This window comes from Prionailurus bengalensis, chromosome C1 (assembly GCF_016509475.1).
Source record: "Prionailurus bengalensis isolate Pbe53 chromosome C1, Fcat_Pben_1.1_paternal_pri, whole genome shotgun sequence".
NCBI lineage: Eukaryota > Metazoa > Chordata > Mammalia > Carnivora > Felidae > Prionailurus > Prionailurus bengalensis.
The window spans coordinates 51,036,765-51,049,119 of NC_057345.1; the positions used below are offsets into that span (position 1 = coordinate 51,036,765).

General features: G+C 41.0%; 1 protein-coding gene across 1 annotated transcript in view; it reads left to right on the plus strand.

The window, feature by feature from the left end:
- PATJ (PATJ crumbs cell polarity complex component) overlaps positions 1-12,355 on the plus strand; it is a 368,834-nt gene that overhangs the window by 333,181 nt on the left and 23,298 nt on the right. Inside the window, 4 exon segments of the mRNA XM_043575139.1 lie at positions 2,702-2,816; positions 3,830-3,867; positions 8,047-8,169; positions 8,902-9,006. Of these exon segments, the coding sequence (XP_043431074.1) occupies positions 2,702-2,816; positions 3,830-3,867; positions 8,047-8,169; positions 8,902-9,006 (381 nt within the window).

A 12,355-nucleotide genomic window follows, 5' to 3' on the forward strand; every position in this document is an offset into this window, starting at 1 on the left:
ATCGTGAATTGAAGACCAGCCCATGACCCAGCTGGAGAAAAAAAAAAAAGGACCCTATTCCCAAACCTATTTAAAAACAGTCAGGAGGGGCGCCTGGGTGGCGCAGTCGGTTAAGCGTCCGACTTCAGCCAGGTCACAATCTCGCGGTCCGTGAGTTCGAGCCCCGCATCAGGCTCTGGGCTGATGGCTCAGAGCCTGGAGCCTGTTTCCGATTCTGTGTCTCCCTCTCTCTCTGCCCCTCCCCCATTCATGCTCTGTCTCTCTCCCAAAAATAAATAAACGTTGAAAAAAAAAATTTAAAAAACAGTCAGGACCCCCTAGGGGCACAGATTTCTTTCTGGGCAATTACAAGATGGGGAGATAAATGTCTTCTTTTGAAAGCCAAAGAGAATTATAATTCACTGACTTGGCCTAGAGAAAGTAGGTTCATCAAGAGAGATCTTCTATCTTTGGGGGCTACCAAGCCTCTTTTATTTATTTACTTTCTTTATTTTAAGAATAGTATAGAAATTAGCTGTGAGATAGTTCAGAGGAAATAAGACTTGATTAATAATCCATAATTCACAAGTCATTTTTTTTGTTTATTTTTGAGAGAGCGTGAATGGGAGAGGGGCAGAGAGAGAGAGAATACCAAGCAGGCTCCATGCCACCAGCACAGAGTCCAACACGGGGCCCATTCTCACAAACTGTGAGATCATGACCTAAGCCAAAATCAAGAGTCAGATGCTCAACGGACTGGGCTACCCAGGCACCCAAGCTCCTTCTTTTAAAATAATGTCTTTCCCCGGCAACCAGAAGAGAGTATCTTTACTCTGTAGTGCAAACTGTGTAATGGAAAAACACTTGAGAAATCTTTTCCTCAGGTAACTGAGGGAATACTGCCAGGCACGGTTCATATTTATAAAGGCCTTGGCAAACACATTGCTCTAAGATTTTTTAGGCAAAAGTTATAATATTCTGTACTTCCTTAATTCTGAGTATTAGAGCACTATTGATTTAAATCCTTTCAGGAAAAATATAAAAACACTCCTTTAAATATACATATCCATTGTGAAGTATATTGATGTCTATAACTTACTTTGAAATGAATTTTTAAAAATTGATGAATAGGGGTGCCTGGGTAAATCAGTTGGTTGAGCATCTGACTTTTGATTTTGGCTTAGGTCGTGATTTCAGGGTGTGAGATTGAGCCCTGCCTTGGGCTCCATGCTGAGTATGGGGCCTGCTTAAGATTCTCTCTCTCTCTCTCTCTCTCTCTCTCTCTCTCTCTCTCTCTGCCTCTCTCCCCCACTGATACTCTCTCTAAATAAATAAAAATACACTTTAAAAAATTAAATTGGAGCACGTGGGTAGTTCAGTCAGTTAAGCTACTGCTCAGGTCATGATCTCACGATTTGAGCCCCAAATCGGGCCCCATGCAGGCAATGTGAACCTGCTTTGAAAATAATTTTCAAAGTTGATGAACAGATAATGGATATGTGATAAAGAAAATACAGCAAAATATTGATTGTGGAATCTAAGTGGCATGCATATGAATGTCTACTGTATAATTCACCTTTTCTGTATTTTTTTTAAGTTTGAGAGAGAACGTGTGCACACATGCACGCATGAGTGGGGGAGGGGCAGAGAGAGAGAATCCCAAGCAGGCTTCCCCCGACAAGGGGCTCAGTCTCACAGTTGTGAGATCATGACCTGAGCTGAAATCCAGAGTAGGACACATAACCAACTGAGCCACCCAGATGCCCTTGTAAATTTTCATATTTAAAGAATGTTAAAATGTTAAACAACTTGCATGATGGAACTAGGGAAATGGATCAAATTATAATTTATCATAATTTTGAGGCATAACCTTGAAAATTTGGTAGAAAACCTTGTGTACTCTTGGTTGCATTATTTTCTTTTTACTTTTTTCTTTGGTTACATTATTTTCTGCAAGGGTCCTCCACTGTGTACATGACTCTCTTTGAGTAGCCACTAACCATATGTTACAATACATTGTAGACCTCAAATATTTATTTAAATGAATAAAAGGACAGTAATGGAAGTATAACAGATTGGGCTGGATTACTACTGACTCCAGGAAAATCTTTGAGAAAAAAATTTAACCCATTCATAAAACAACATATCTCCTTGATATTTGCTGCTTTCTCCTTCAACTGAGGAGAAAATGTCTGTTAAGATTTTATTATAGTTGTTTTATATAAACATGTATACATGATTATATGATTATATAGCTAGCATCATATATATATGTTTATATATAATCATATATATGTGATGCTATATAATCATATATATAAACACTATGTAACAGCCTGGGAAAATGTTTCTGATTTCATGTGGAGCAAGAAAAGCTTAAATTATCACAAGTTTTCGGGGCAACTGGGTGGCTCATGCTCTCTTTCTCTCTCTCTCTCTCTCAAAATAAATAAACTTTTAAAAATTATTACACGTTTCCTATCCTGATAATTGAAACCATACGTAAAAGCACAAATGAAAGGGGAATGCAATGGAAAAACGTCAGATGAAATTGGGTTGTGTGGTAAGAGGATGCGTAGGGCTAACTTCTGTTTTCCCTTTTAGCCTCTCTAGAATTTTCTATGATATGGTTATGGTTACTTCAGTAATTAAAGTACTAAGTCTGAATTTTTAAGAGCAAGCCCGTGTCTCCACGCAGCTGACTGCCGGCTTTTCTTTCCAGGGCAGCCAACACAGTGCACAGAACAGCTTCCACCCCGCCCTCGCTCCTGTCATCGCCAGCCTGCAAAGCCTGGTCGGCACAAAAAGAGCTACAGACCCTTCCCCCAAAAGTTCAGGTATTACTTGGACACACCTCGAGGAAAGACATCCCACTGCCCAACTTTTTAATATTAATATTTTTTAAAAAACAATCTCTTTGGGGCACCCGGGTGGCTTAGTCAGCTGGGCGGCCGACTTCGGCTCAGGTCATGATCTCATGGTTCATGGGTTCGAGCCCCGCATCGGGCTCTGAATCTGTGACTTTCCCTCTCTCTCTGTCCCCTTCCCAGCTCATGCTCTGTCTCTCAAAAAATAAATAAACATTTAAAAAAAAAATTTTTTTTAAACAATCTCCACCTTCCTTCAGTTAAGATACTAAGTTTAAATCTTTGAACGTGTGCACATAAGCCCCAGCCTTTATGAAAAGCCCGTTCTAAAGAAAGTAAACCCATAGAGATTCATTTTGGGAATTTTGCCTTAAATTTTACACAAATCACGTGGTAGGAAAGCGGAAATCTAAAGTGCTTCATAAAGTGGGGGGCCTGGCTGGCTCAGTTGGAGGAGCATGCGACTCTTGATCTCGGGGCTGTGAGTTCAAATCCCACATTGGGTGTAGGCACTTCATAAAGTAAAACCATTTCCAAAGAGAAAAATTTGAAATTACAGGTCACTTGAGGAAAGTTACACATGCATATGCCATTGCAAGCGGAGCAGAGCAGGGCGTCTTTTTAAGTCTTTCCTTGAGTAGAGGGTTATCTTTGATTAAGGCAGAAAAATGTACAGTAAAACACTAATAGCTCACCCCCCTCAAGCCGTTTAATCACCATATTCCAGGCAGCTGCTCGTACAGCCCATCAGCTTTTGTCAGACCAAATGATGATGACCACATCCATGTCAAACAGAGGGCTTCTTCAAAGTAGCCCTTAATCAATAGTTGCCATTTTGGATTTGGGGAAAGTATGTCATGCCATTAGCTCCAGTATTCTCTCTTGAAAGGCCTAGAAAATGACACCATTTTTATGGGATAATATGAAATACTATGTTGTCTCCTAATTTTAAAAAGTTAATTGTGTTGCTTTTTTATTTATAGGCACAGACACAGGACCAAGGACCGTTGAAATAATCAGGGTAAGTCAATTTTGCTATTTTTCTGATCTTTGTTGATTTGCATAAAATGTATTTTCTCCTTATAATATAATTTGTTGGATTGTTAGTGTCCTCTTTTAAGTTTCACTGAAGTAATCAAATGGTCTATCTTTCATAAATAGAAAAATCAGTAAAGCCGCATCATTCACGGACCACTGTGAATCTTTGGGTACATCCCATCCACTATGTTTTGTGCATGTGTTTAAGTTTTACAAAACAACAACAACAACAAAATGGTACCATATGGATATACTCTTGAGGCTTATCTTTTTCACTTTTATATTTTGAGAGAGAGAAAGCCAGCAGGGGAGGGGCAGAGAGAGAATTTTAAGCGGGCTCCACAACCAGCATGGAGCCCAGTGCAGAGCTCAGTCCCACCACTGTGAGACCATGACCTGAGCTGAAGTCAACAGTTGGATGTTCAACCGACTGAGCTACCCAGGCACCCCATTGTCTTTTTCACTTTAAAGCATGAACTTTTAGTCATGCTCGTATTTGTTGACGATTTCTATTGGTTTTACAGTATCCCACCATATCATGTGCTATAATTTTTTCAATCAGCTTCCTCCTACTAAACAATTAGCACATTTCTCAACTTTTGCTCTTTTATAACAACATCTTTGTATTTCTTTTTTGTCCATATCATGAGTGATTTCTTCAGGATTTGTTCCTAAAATGAAATTGGTTTTTGTTTGTTTACAAAAAAAAATTTTTTTTAATCTTTAAGTAATCTCTAACTCAGTGTGGGCTTTGAACTTACAACCCCAAGATCAAGGGTCACGTGCTCTATAGATTGGGCTACCCAGGTACCTCTAGAAATGAAATTGTTGAGTCAAGAGCCACACTTGTTATTTAAAGACTTTTATACATGTTACTAAATTCCCTTCCCCAAAAGATTGTGTAATATGTATTTAAGTTCATAAAATTGTCATATCCTGATGTTCAAACTCCTGTGTGATATCCAGAATATTGGAAAGTACTTTCACTTTGATCACTTTTAAACATTAAATTTGGGGACACCTGAGTGGCTCATTCAGCTCAGCCCAACTCTTGATTTTGGCTCAGGTCATGATCTCATGGTAGTGAGATCAAGCCTCACACTGGGCTCGCACTGGGCATAAGGCTGCTTAGGATTCTCCCTCTCTTTCTCTCTCTCTGCCCCTCCCTTGCTCGCATGCACGTTCCCTCTATCTCTCTCTCTAAACATTACATTTGGGATTCAAGAAGTATGACCTTGCTATAACCATGGTTCAACTGCAGTGAAGAGATATCCAGCATAGCTTAGCTCTCTGGAGTCAATCATAGCTGTGTTTGAAGGCATTCTACCGTTTATTAGCTCTATAACCTTTGGCAAGTTACTGACTTCAGGTTTTCTTATCTGTAAACTGGGGATGATAACACCTCACAAAGTAAATCTTGTGTGGATTAAATGTGGTCATGCAAATGGTGTGCCTGGCATTGTACCTAGTATATCATAAATGTCCAGGAAGTGACATCCATTATTAGTGATTACAACTTAAGCTAAATCTGTTTTATTTGTTCCTAGTGTCTTTCCACCAGAGTGGCAACTCAGATGTTCCTATGGGACATAGGGACATATGGACATAACTTTCCTATGGGAAAGTTAAATCTACCAACATATACAATAAATTATGTCCATAAATTATGGACAAATTAAGGAAGCATTATGATGGATTCAAACAAAGCCAAGTTATTCCATAAATTTCTCCTCATTGCAAGATTTATAAAATATCATTTTATGCTTCCTTAGTTGTTTCAGCCAGTTGTTGTTTTTTACAGGCTTTTATAAAACGGCCTGCTCCTACCAACTGTATTCTCCCACAAATGGTCCAAGCAGAAACTTTGCGATGAAATGCATCTTGCCATTTTGCATGCAGGGCTTTACTATTGATGCATTCAGGAAATAAAAGCTAGACACAAACGTGCTGGAAAACAGGGTATAAATTACCTGTGACTAGAGAGGTCAGCATCACCATTCTTCTTTTATAGACATGATGTGGCAGCATTCGTAGTGTTATTAATAATAAAGAATGAGTCCTCACACTTATGTGACATGAGTTTTTTTGTTTTTTGTTTTTTTAAGTTTATTTAGAGAGGGAAAGAGAGAGCACATGCAGGGGAGCGGCAGAGAGAGAATCCCAAGCACGGTCTGTGTTGTCAGCACAGAGCCCAACATGGGGCTGGATCTCATGAATCAGATGATCATGACCTGAGCTGAGATCAAGAGTCTGACACTGACAGGACTGAGCCACCCAGGTGCCCCTGTGACATGAGTTTTTAAAGTTCTTTCAGGGGCACCTGGGTGGCTTAGTCGGGTAAGCATCGGACTCTTGATCTCGACTCAGGTCATGATCTCAAAGTTCGTGAAAATGAGCCCTACATCAAGTCGGGCTTTGCACTGACAGTGTAGAGCTGGCCTGAGATTCTTTCTCTCTCTCACTCTCACTCTCTGCCCTTCCCCCACTCACATGGCTGCTCGTGCATGCACTCTCTCTCAAAATTAAAAAAAAAAAAATTTAAATAAAGTTCTTTCATACATGGTTTTTCTTGTTGTTCTTTTCCCTTTTTCCAACTTTATGAGGTAAAATTGAAGCTCACTAAGTGGTATATATTTTTAAATGATCAATTAAAACTGTAGAAACCCTGCTACCATATAGGTCCCTTTTCCACAACCATACCACTAACATTTATGCCATAGATGTCATATGTTTACATTTAGAAGAATTGAGAACCCCACCAAACAATGTTATAATTTTTACTTTCAACTGTTCTACATATTTTAAAGCCCTTAAAAAAATTGGTCTCATAGAAAATGGTTCTTTGCAGACTGAGTAATTTAGGATTTTACCCTGGAACTCATAAACGTTACGCTATACAGACTCTGAAGAGTGTTGATATTTATGCTTTAGCAGACGATCAACCCATTCCAGCTCAGAATGTGAGTGACGGTTGACATCCCAGTTCGGTTCCGTGTCGGTCTGTCCTGCACGTGTGAAGCTTAGAATGGAGCCTGAGAAGTCTGTGTGATCCCTCTTATTGGATTAGATCCCTCTCTCAGGCTCTCTCTACTCTAGTTTTCTTCCCTTATTCTCCAGCCACCAGGCGCTCCCTTGCCTGGTTTCTCTGGCTCTGGTGGCCAGAAGAGGTAAAATGGGGCAAGATAGGTGTTAATACCAGAGAGAGTGACTCCACCTTTACAGCTCCTTGACTGGGGCTCACCCTCAGGACCAAGCTGCCAGGAAAACAGCTGAGAAATCCACCCCTTACGTTTTTTCTCCAAGTTTTGGCCCTCCACCACAATTTGTTTGAGTTTCTTTACTTTTCAGAAACCTCAGGTAGTTGTTTCCGTGTTTGATAGAGTTGTTCACTGTAATGAGTCAGCAGGAGAGGGATGCCACGGCCGTGCAACGCGACCAGGCTGAAACTGGAACTCATCATTCATTCTTTGAGTGATTTTTAAAATAGTAACCCTGTGCAGCAAATATGGGGAACGCCTGGACTGCAGCCAGGATCCCTTCACCGGGGTCCGCGTGAACCAGGCTGCCTCACCCAGTGATCCTAGCGAACACTTTCAGTCACATCTTACTTCTCTCCGCAAACTCGGCTGTCCCTGCAGCGGGTGTCCTCTCAGATCCTTTATTGTGATGCAGCCGTGCGGCTCTTTGAGAGCCAAGTGTGTTTGTTCACACCCAGAAGAGCATGATATGTGTGGCAGTTTAATCATAAACACCATATGAGATCATACTTGCCAAGTCTGCATCAAAATTGGCCACTAAACTGAGCAGTAACATAGGGTTGTTTTGTATTTTTTTGTTGTTTGTGCTCCTACCGTTGCCTTTTACCGAGCCTTTTCTGTAGGCCAAGACTGCACTATATCATCTCCTGTAATCCTCAAACCAACATATAAAGACAGAAGCTCTAAGAGCTTAAGGAACTGCATTGAGATCCCTCCCCCCAAGCTAAGTAAGTGCTAGAACTGAAACACAGGTGTTTCGGACTCCAAAGGCACTGCGTTTAACTCCTGTGTTTCCCTGGCCTCCTGCAGCACGGACGGATTTTGTGCAACAGCTATCTGGGGGCAACCAGGTTGTGGGGTTTTCTTATTAAATATAGGAACATGGTGTTGTCCTTCTTTTTTAGGAGCTCAGCGATGCCCTTGGAATCAGTATTGCTGGAGGAAAAGGAAGTCCCTTAGGAGATATCCCAATATTTATTGCCATGATTCAGGCCAGTGGTGTGGCTGCACGTACACAGAAGCTTAAGGTAAACAAAAGGGGAATGGTGAAGTGCTAACAGCATGTGGAAGGAGACGAAGGTGCAGCCATGGGCACTTTGTTTAAAGTTGGAATTCCAACAGAGACCCACATGGAGGGCAAAATGCATTGGAGAAAGTTTACACCTAAAATTCATTAAGCCCCTGGGCATATAAAAATATTATTGTTCGTATCAAAGCTTCTTGATGAAAGAAGAAATTGCAGCCCTTTTTCAGAGCCTCCGATACCATTTTTAGCACTCCATTCCACCCAAAATTAATTTTCCCCCGCGAGAGATTTGACCTGAGAATCGTCCTTCAACCAGAATTAATGCTCTTATGTTTCCCCCCCCCCCCCATTGCCCCTCCATCTTAACTTAGGTAAAAAAATAAAAGAGAAAATATCTGGCCTCCTCATTAGAGCTTTACTGAACAGTTAATTTGTACACCCCACTATTACTGGCGAGTGGACGTATACAACACCACCATTGCCAAAATACAAAAGTGGCCTGCCGTGCCTTCTCAGGATCAAATCTGGCCCCCTTCTTGTTTCTCTGATTGGTCTGTATTTGGGGAAAGCCATAAAAATTCCTCATGTTTCTGGAACATGCATACACAGTAGAAACACGGAACCTTCACAATAGCCACAAATGGGAAATATGACTTACAAAGAATTTTAAGCATTCTTCTCAAATTTAATTTTTCTTAATGATAGTGATTTTCTTCCACTTTTGTACTTCCAGGTTGGAGATCGGATTGTCAGCATTAATGGGCAACCTTTGGATGGGCTGTCTCACGCGGATGTGGTTAATCTGCTGAAGAACGCCTACGGGCGCATTATCCTGCAGGTATTGCGATCAATGGAGCACGCAGCTGCACGAGGCAGATAAGTGGCGTGCAAAAAAAGATTGAGCGTCACTGGCAGTAGGCATCACCGCCCAGCAGGGTGCTTGCTGATGTGAATTATGAAGGTTGAGAGCAAGAAATTATTATTTTTATTCAGAAATTCTTTAATGCCACCCATACAGGCAGTGAGCATGATTATATGAAAGCATAACAAGGGGAGAAAAATTACTCTTTGCTTCACATGATAAATCAACAAGGCTTTTAGCTTCCAGCGTTCTTTTGTAAATCAAAGTTTGTGAGGAATGGGAAATGATTTCTTTTCTTATGCCCAAAAACTGTTACCCAACTGCCCAAGCACTGTTTCCTCCACTCCTTTCTTAAAGGAAAGAAAAAATACAATGCTCTTTTTCCCTTAGCATAAATGATTGCCAACACGGTTAAATTCCCACTGTATGGTTGTCATCAACTAAGGCAGACAATTATTTATCAACTGTGGTCCCCCAGAGTCCCGTCCAGATGCACAAAGAAATATACCAGGAAGTAAGAAAGAGGTATGCTGTTAATTACCTCTCCTATTTCAGCACCTCACATGTCTCTGAGATTGATATGGTGCACTGAGAGGCAGGATACTGCAGTGAGTTTTGCTAATGAATTTCCCCCAAAACGTATGATTAAAATCACCACACTTCTGTAGGTAGTAGTGAACGGTTTACAGGTAAAAAGAATAAAACCCACCATTTAGCACCTTAGAGAGAGGGCTAGCCAGCCCCTCAGATCATTCTAGCCTTAAAATAATAATTTCAAGGGGTGCCTGGCTGGCTCAGTCGGTTAAGCATCAGACTTCAGCTCAGGTCATGATCTCACAGTTCATGGGTTCAAGCCCCGCATTGGGCTCTGTGCTGACAGCTCAGAGCCTGGAGCCTGCTTTCAATTCTGTGACTTCCTCTCTCTGTGTCCCTCCCCCACTTGCTCTCTCTCTCTCTCTCTCTCTCTCTCTCAAAAATAAACATTAAAAAAAATTTTTTTTTTTTTAATAATTTCAGGGGCTCCTGGCTGGAGTCAGTAGAGCAGGCAACTCTTTTTTTTTTTTTTTTTAATTTTATTTATTTATTTTTCCAATATATGAAATTTATTGTCAAATTGGTTTCCATACAACACCCAGTGCTCATCCCAAAAGGTGCCCTCCTCAATACCCATCACCCACCCTCCCCTCCCTCCCACCCCCCATCAACGCTCAGTTTGTTCTCACTTTTTAAGAGTTTCTTATGCTTTGGCTCTCTCCCACTCTAACCTCTTTTTTTTTTTTCCTTCCCCTCCCCCATGGGTTTCTGTTAAGTTTCTCAAGATCCACATAAGAGTGAAATCATATGGTATCTGTCTTTCTCTGTATGGCTTATTTCACTTAGCATCACACTCTCCAGTTCCATCCACGTTGCTACAAAAGGCCATATTTCATTCTTTCTCATTGTCACGTAGTATTCCATTGTGTATATAAACCACAATTTCTTTATCCATTCATCAGTTGATGGACATTTAGGCTCTTTCCACAATTTGGCTATTGTTGAGAGTGCTGCTATAAACATTGGGGTACAAGTGCCCCTATGCATCAGTACTCCTGTATCCCTTGGGTAAATTCCTAGCAGTGCTATTGCTGGATCATAGGGTAGATCTATTTTTAATTTTCTGAGGAACCTCCACACTGCTTTCCAGAGCGGCTACACCAATTTGCATTCCCACCAACAGTGCAAGAGGGTTCCCATTTCTCCACATCCTCTCCAGCATCTATAGTCTCCTGATTTGTTCATTTTGGCCACTCTGACTGGCGTGAGGTGATATCTGAGTGTGGTTTTGATTTGTATTTCCCTGATAAGGAGCGACGTTGAACATCTTTTCATGTGCCTATTGGCCATCCGGATATCTTCTTTAGAGAAGTGTCTATTCATGTTTTCTGCCCATTTCTTCACTGGATTATTTGTTTTTCGGGTGTGGAGTTTGGTGAGTGCTTTATAGATTTTGGATACTAGCCCTTTGTCTGATATGTCATTTGCAAATATCTTTTCCCATTCCGTTGGTTGCCTTTTAGTTTTGTTGGTTGTTTCCTTTGCTGTGCAGAAGCTTTTTATCTTCATAAGGTCCCAGTAATTCATTTTTGCTTTTAATTCCCTTGCCTTTGGGGATGTGTCGAGTAAGAGATTGTTACGGCTGAGGTCAGAGAGGTCTTTTCCTGCTTTCTCCTCTAGGGTTTTGATGAGAGCAGGCAACTCTTGATCTCTGGGTTGTAAGTTCGAGCCCCACGTTGGGTATAGAGATTACTTAAAAATAAAATCTTTAATAACAATTATTGTTGTTTCAAACTGGAAAGCCATTATACTGAGGAGAACAAATTTGTGGTGCTTAACTCTCCCATCTCAGTGGTCTAAATCCAAAGGGCCAAAAAAGATGTTACAAAAGTAAATGAGCTGCAGCATGTAAGCAGGGGATCATCAAAATACTGTCAGTAGGGTGCCTGGGTGACTCAATCGGTTAAGCATCCAACTCTTCATATTGGCTCAGATCACGATCTCATGGTTCATGAGTTTGAGCCCCACGTTGGGCTCTGCGCTGACAGCGCAGAACCCACTTGGGATTCTCTCTCTCTGCCCCTACATGCTTGTGTTCCCCCTCTCTCTTTCTCTCAAATATAAACATTTTTTTTAATACTGTCAGTAGTTTCAAGGGAGTTTATGTGATAGGCAAAATATTACTCAGTGATCTGGGTCCCTGAGTTTCTACTGAACACAAATCAAAACACTATGGGCACTGGCTGTCAAGTGAGCTTGCCCTCTACTCCTTGTCCTCACTTTCAGTGGAAGTTAGGCTGTCGTGTCACATTCCTCCTTCTACCCACCTCCGTCATGGTCAGAGCCTGCACAGTCTTGCTCTTCCTTCGAGTTATGCTGACCCCTAGAGGCCTACAAGTGCAACTCCTCCATCTGAGACTGGGGACCATTCGTCACACAGAACTTTAAAAGGAAGTTATTTCAAGTAATAACTACGTCAAGACAAAAAAAAAGTCTCCCTTAGCAAAACTGGTATTATCGATATTTCCATACATTGACATAATTTGTTCAGCTCTACCTTCTTCACAAAGAAATGAGAAGACGGTGCAAAATTGTAACATTAACTGTAAAAGTAACTTAAATGAAAATGAACTCAAGCTCTCCCATGCAGAATTAACACTTCACTCTGCCAAATTACCCCTATTAACACACCTTTGAGGGAGTTCCTCATTTTTCCTATTTCTGTACTTTAAGAAAATGACATTTGGTTTTAAAATGTTCTCTTGCATTAATCACATTAGTTGGTAGTGTT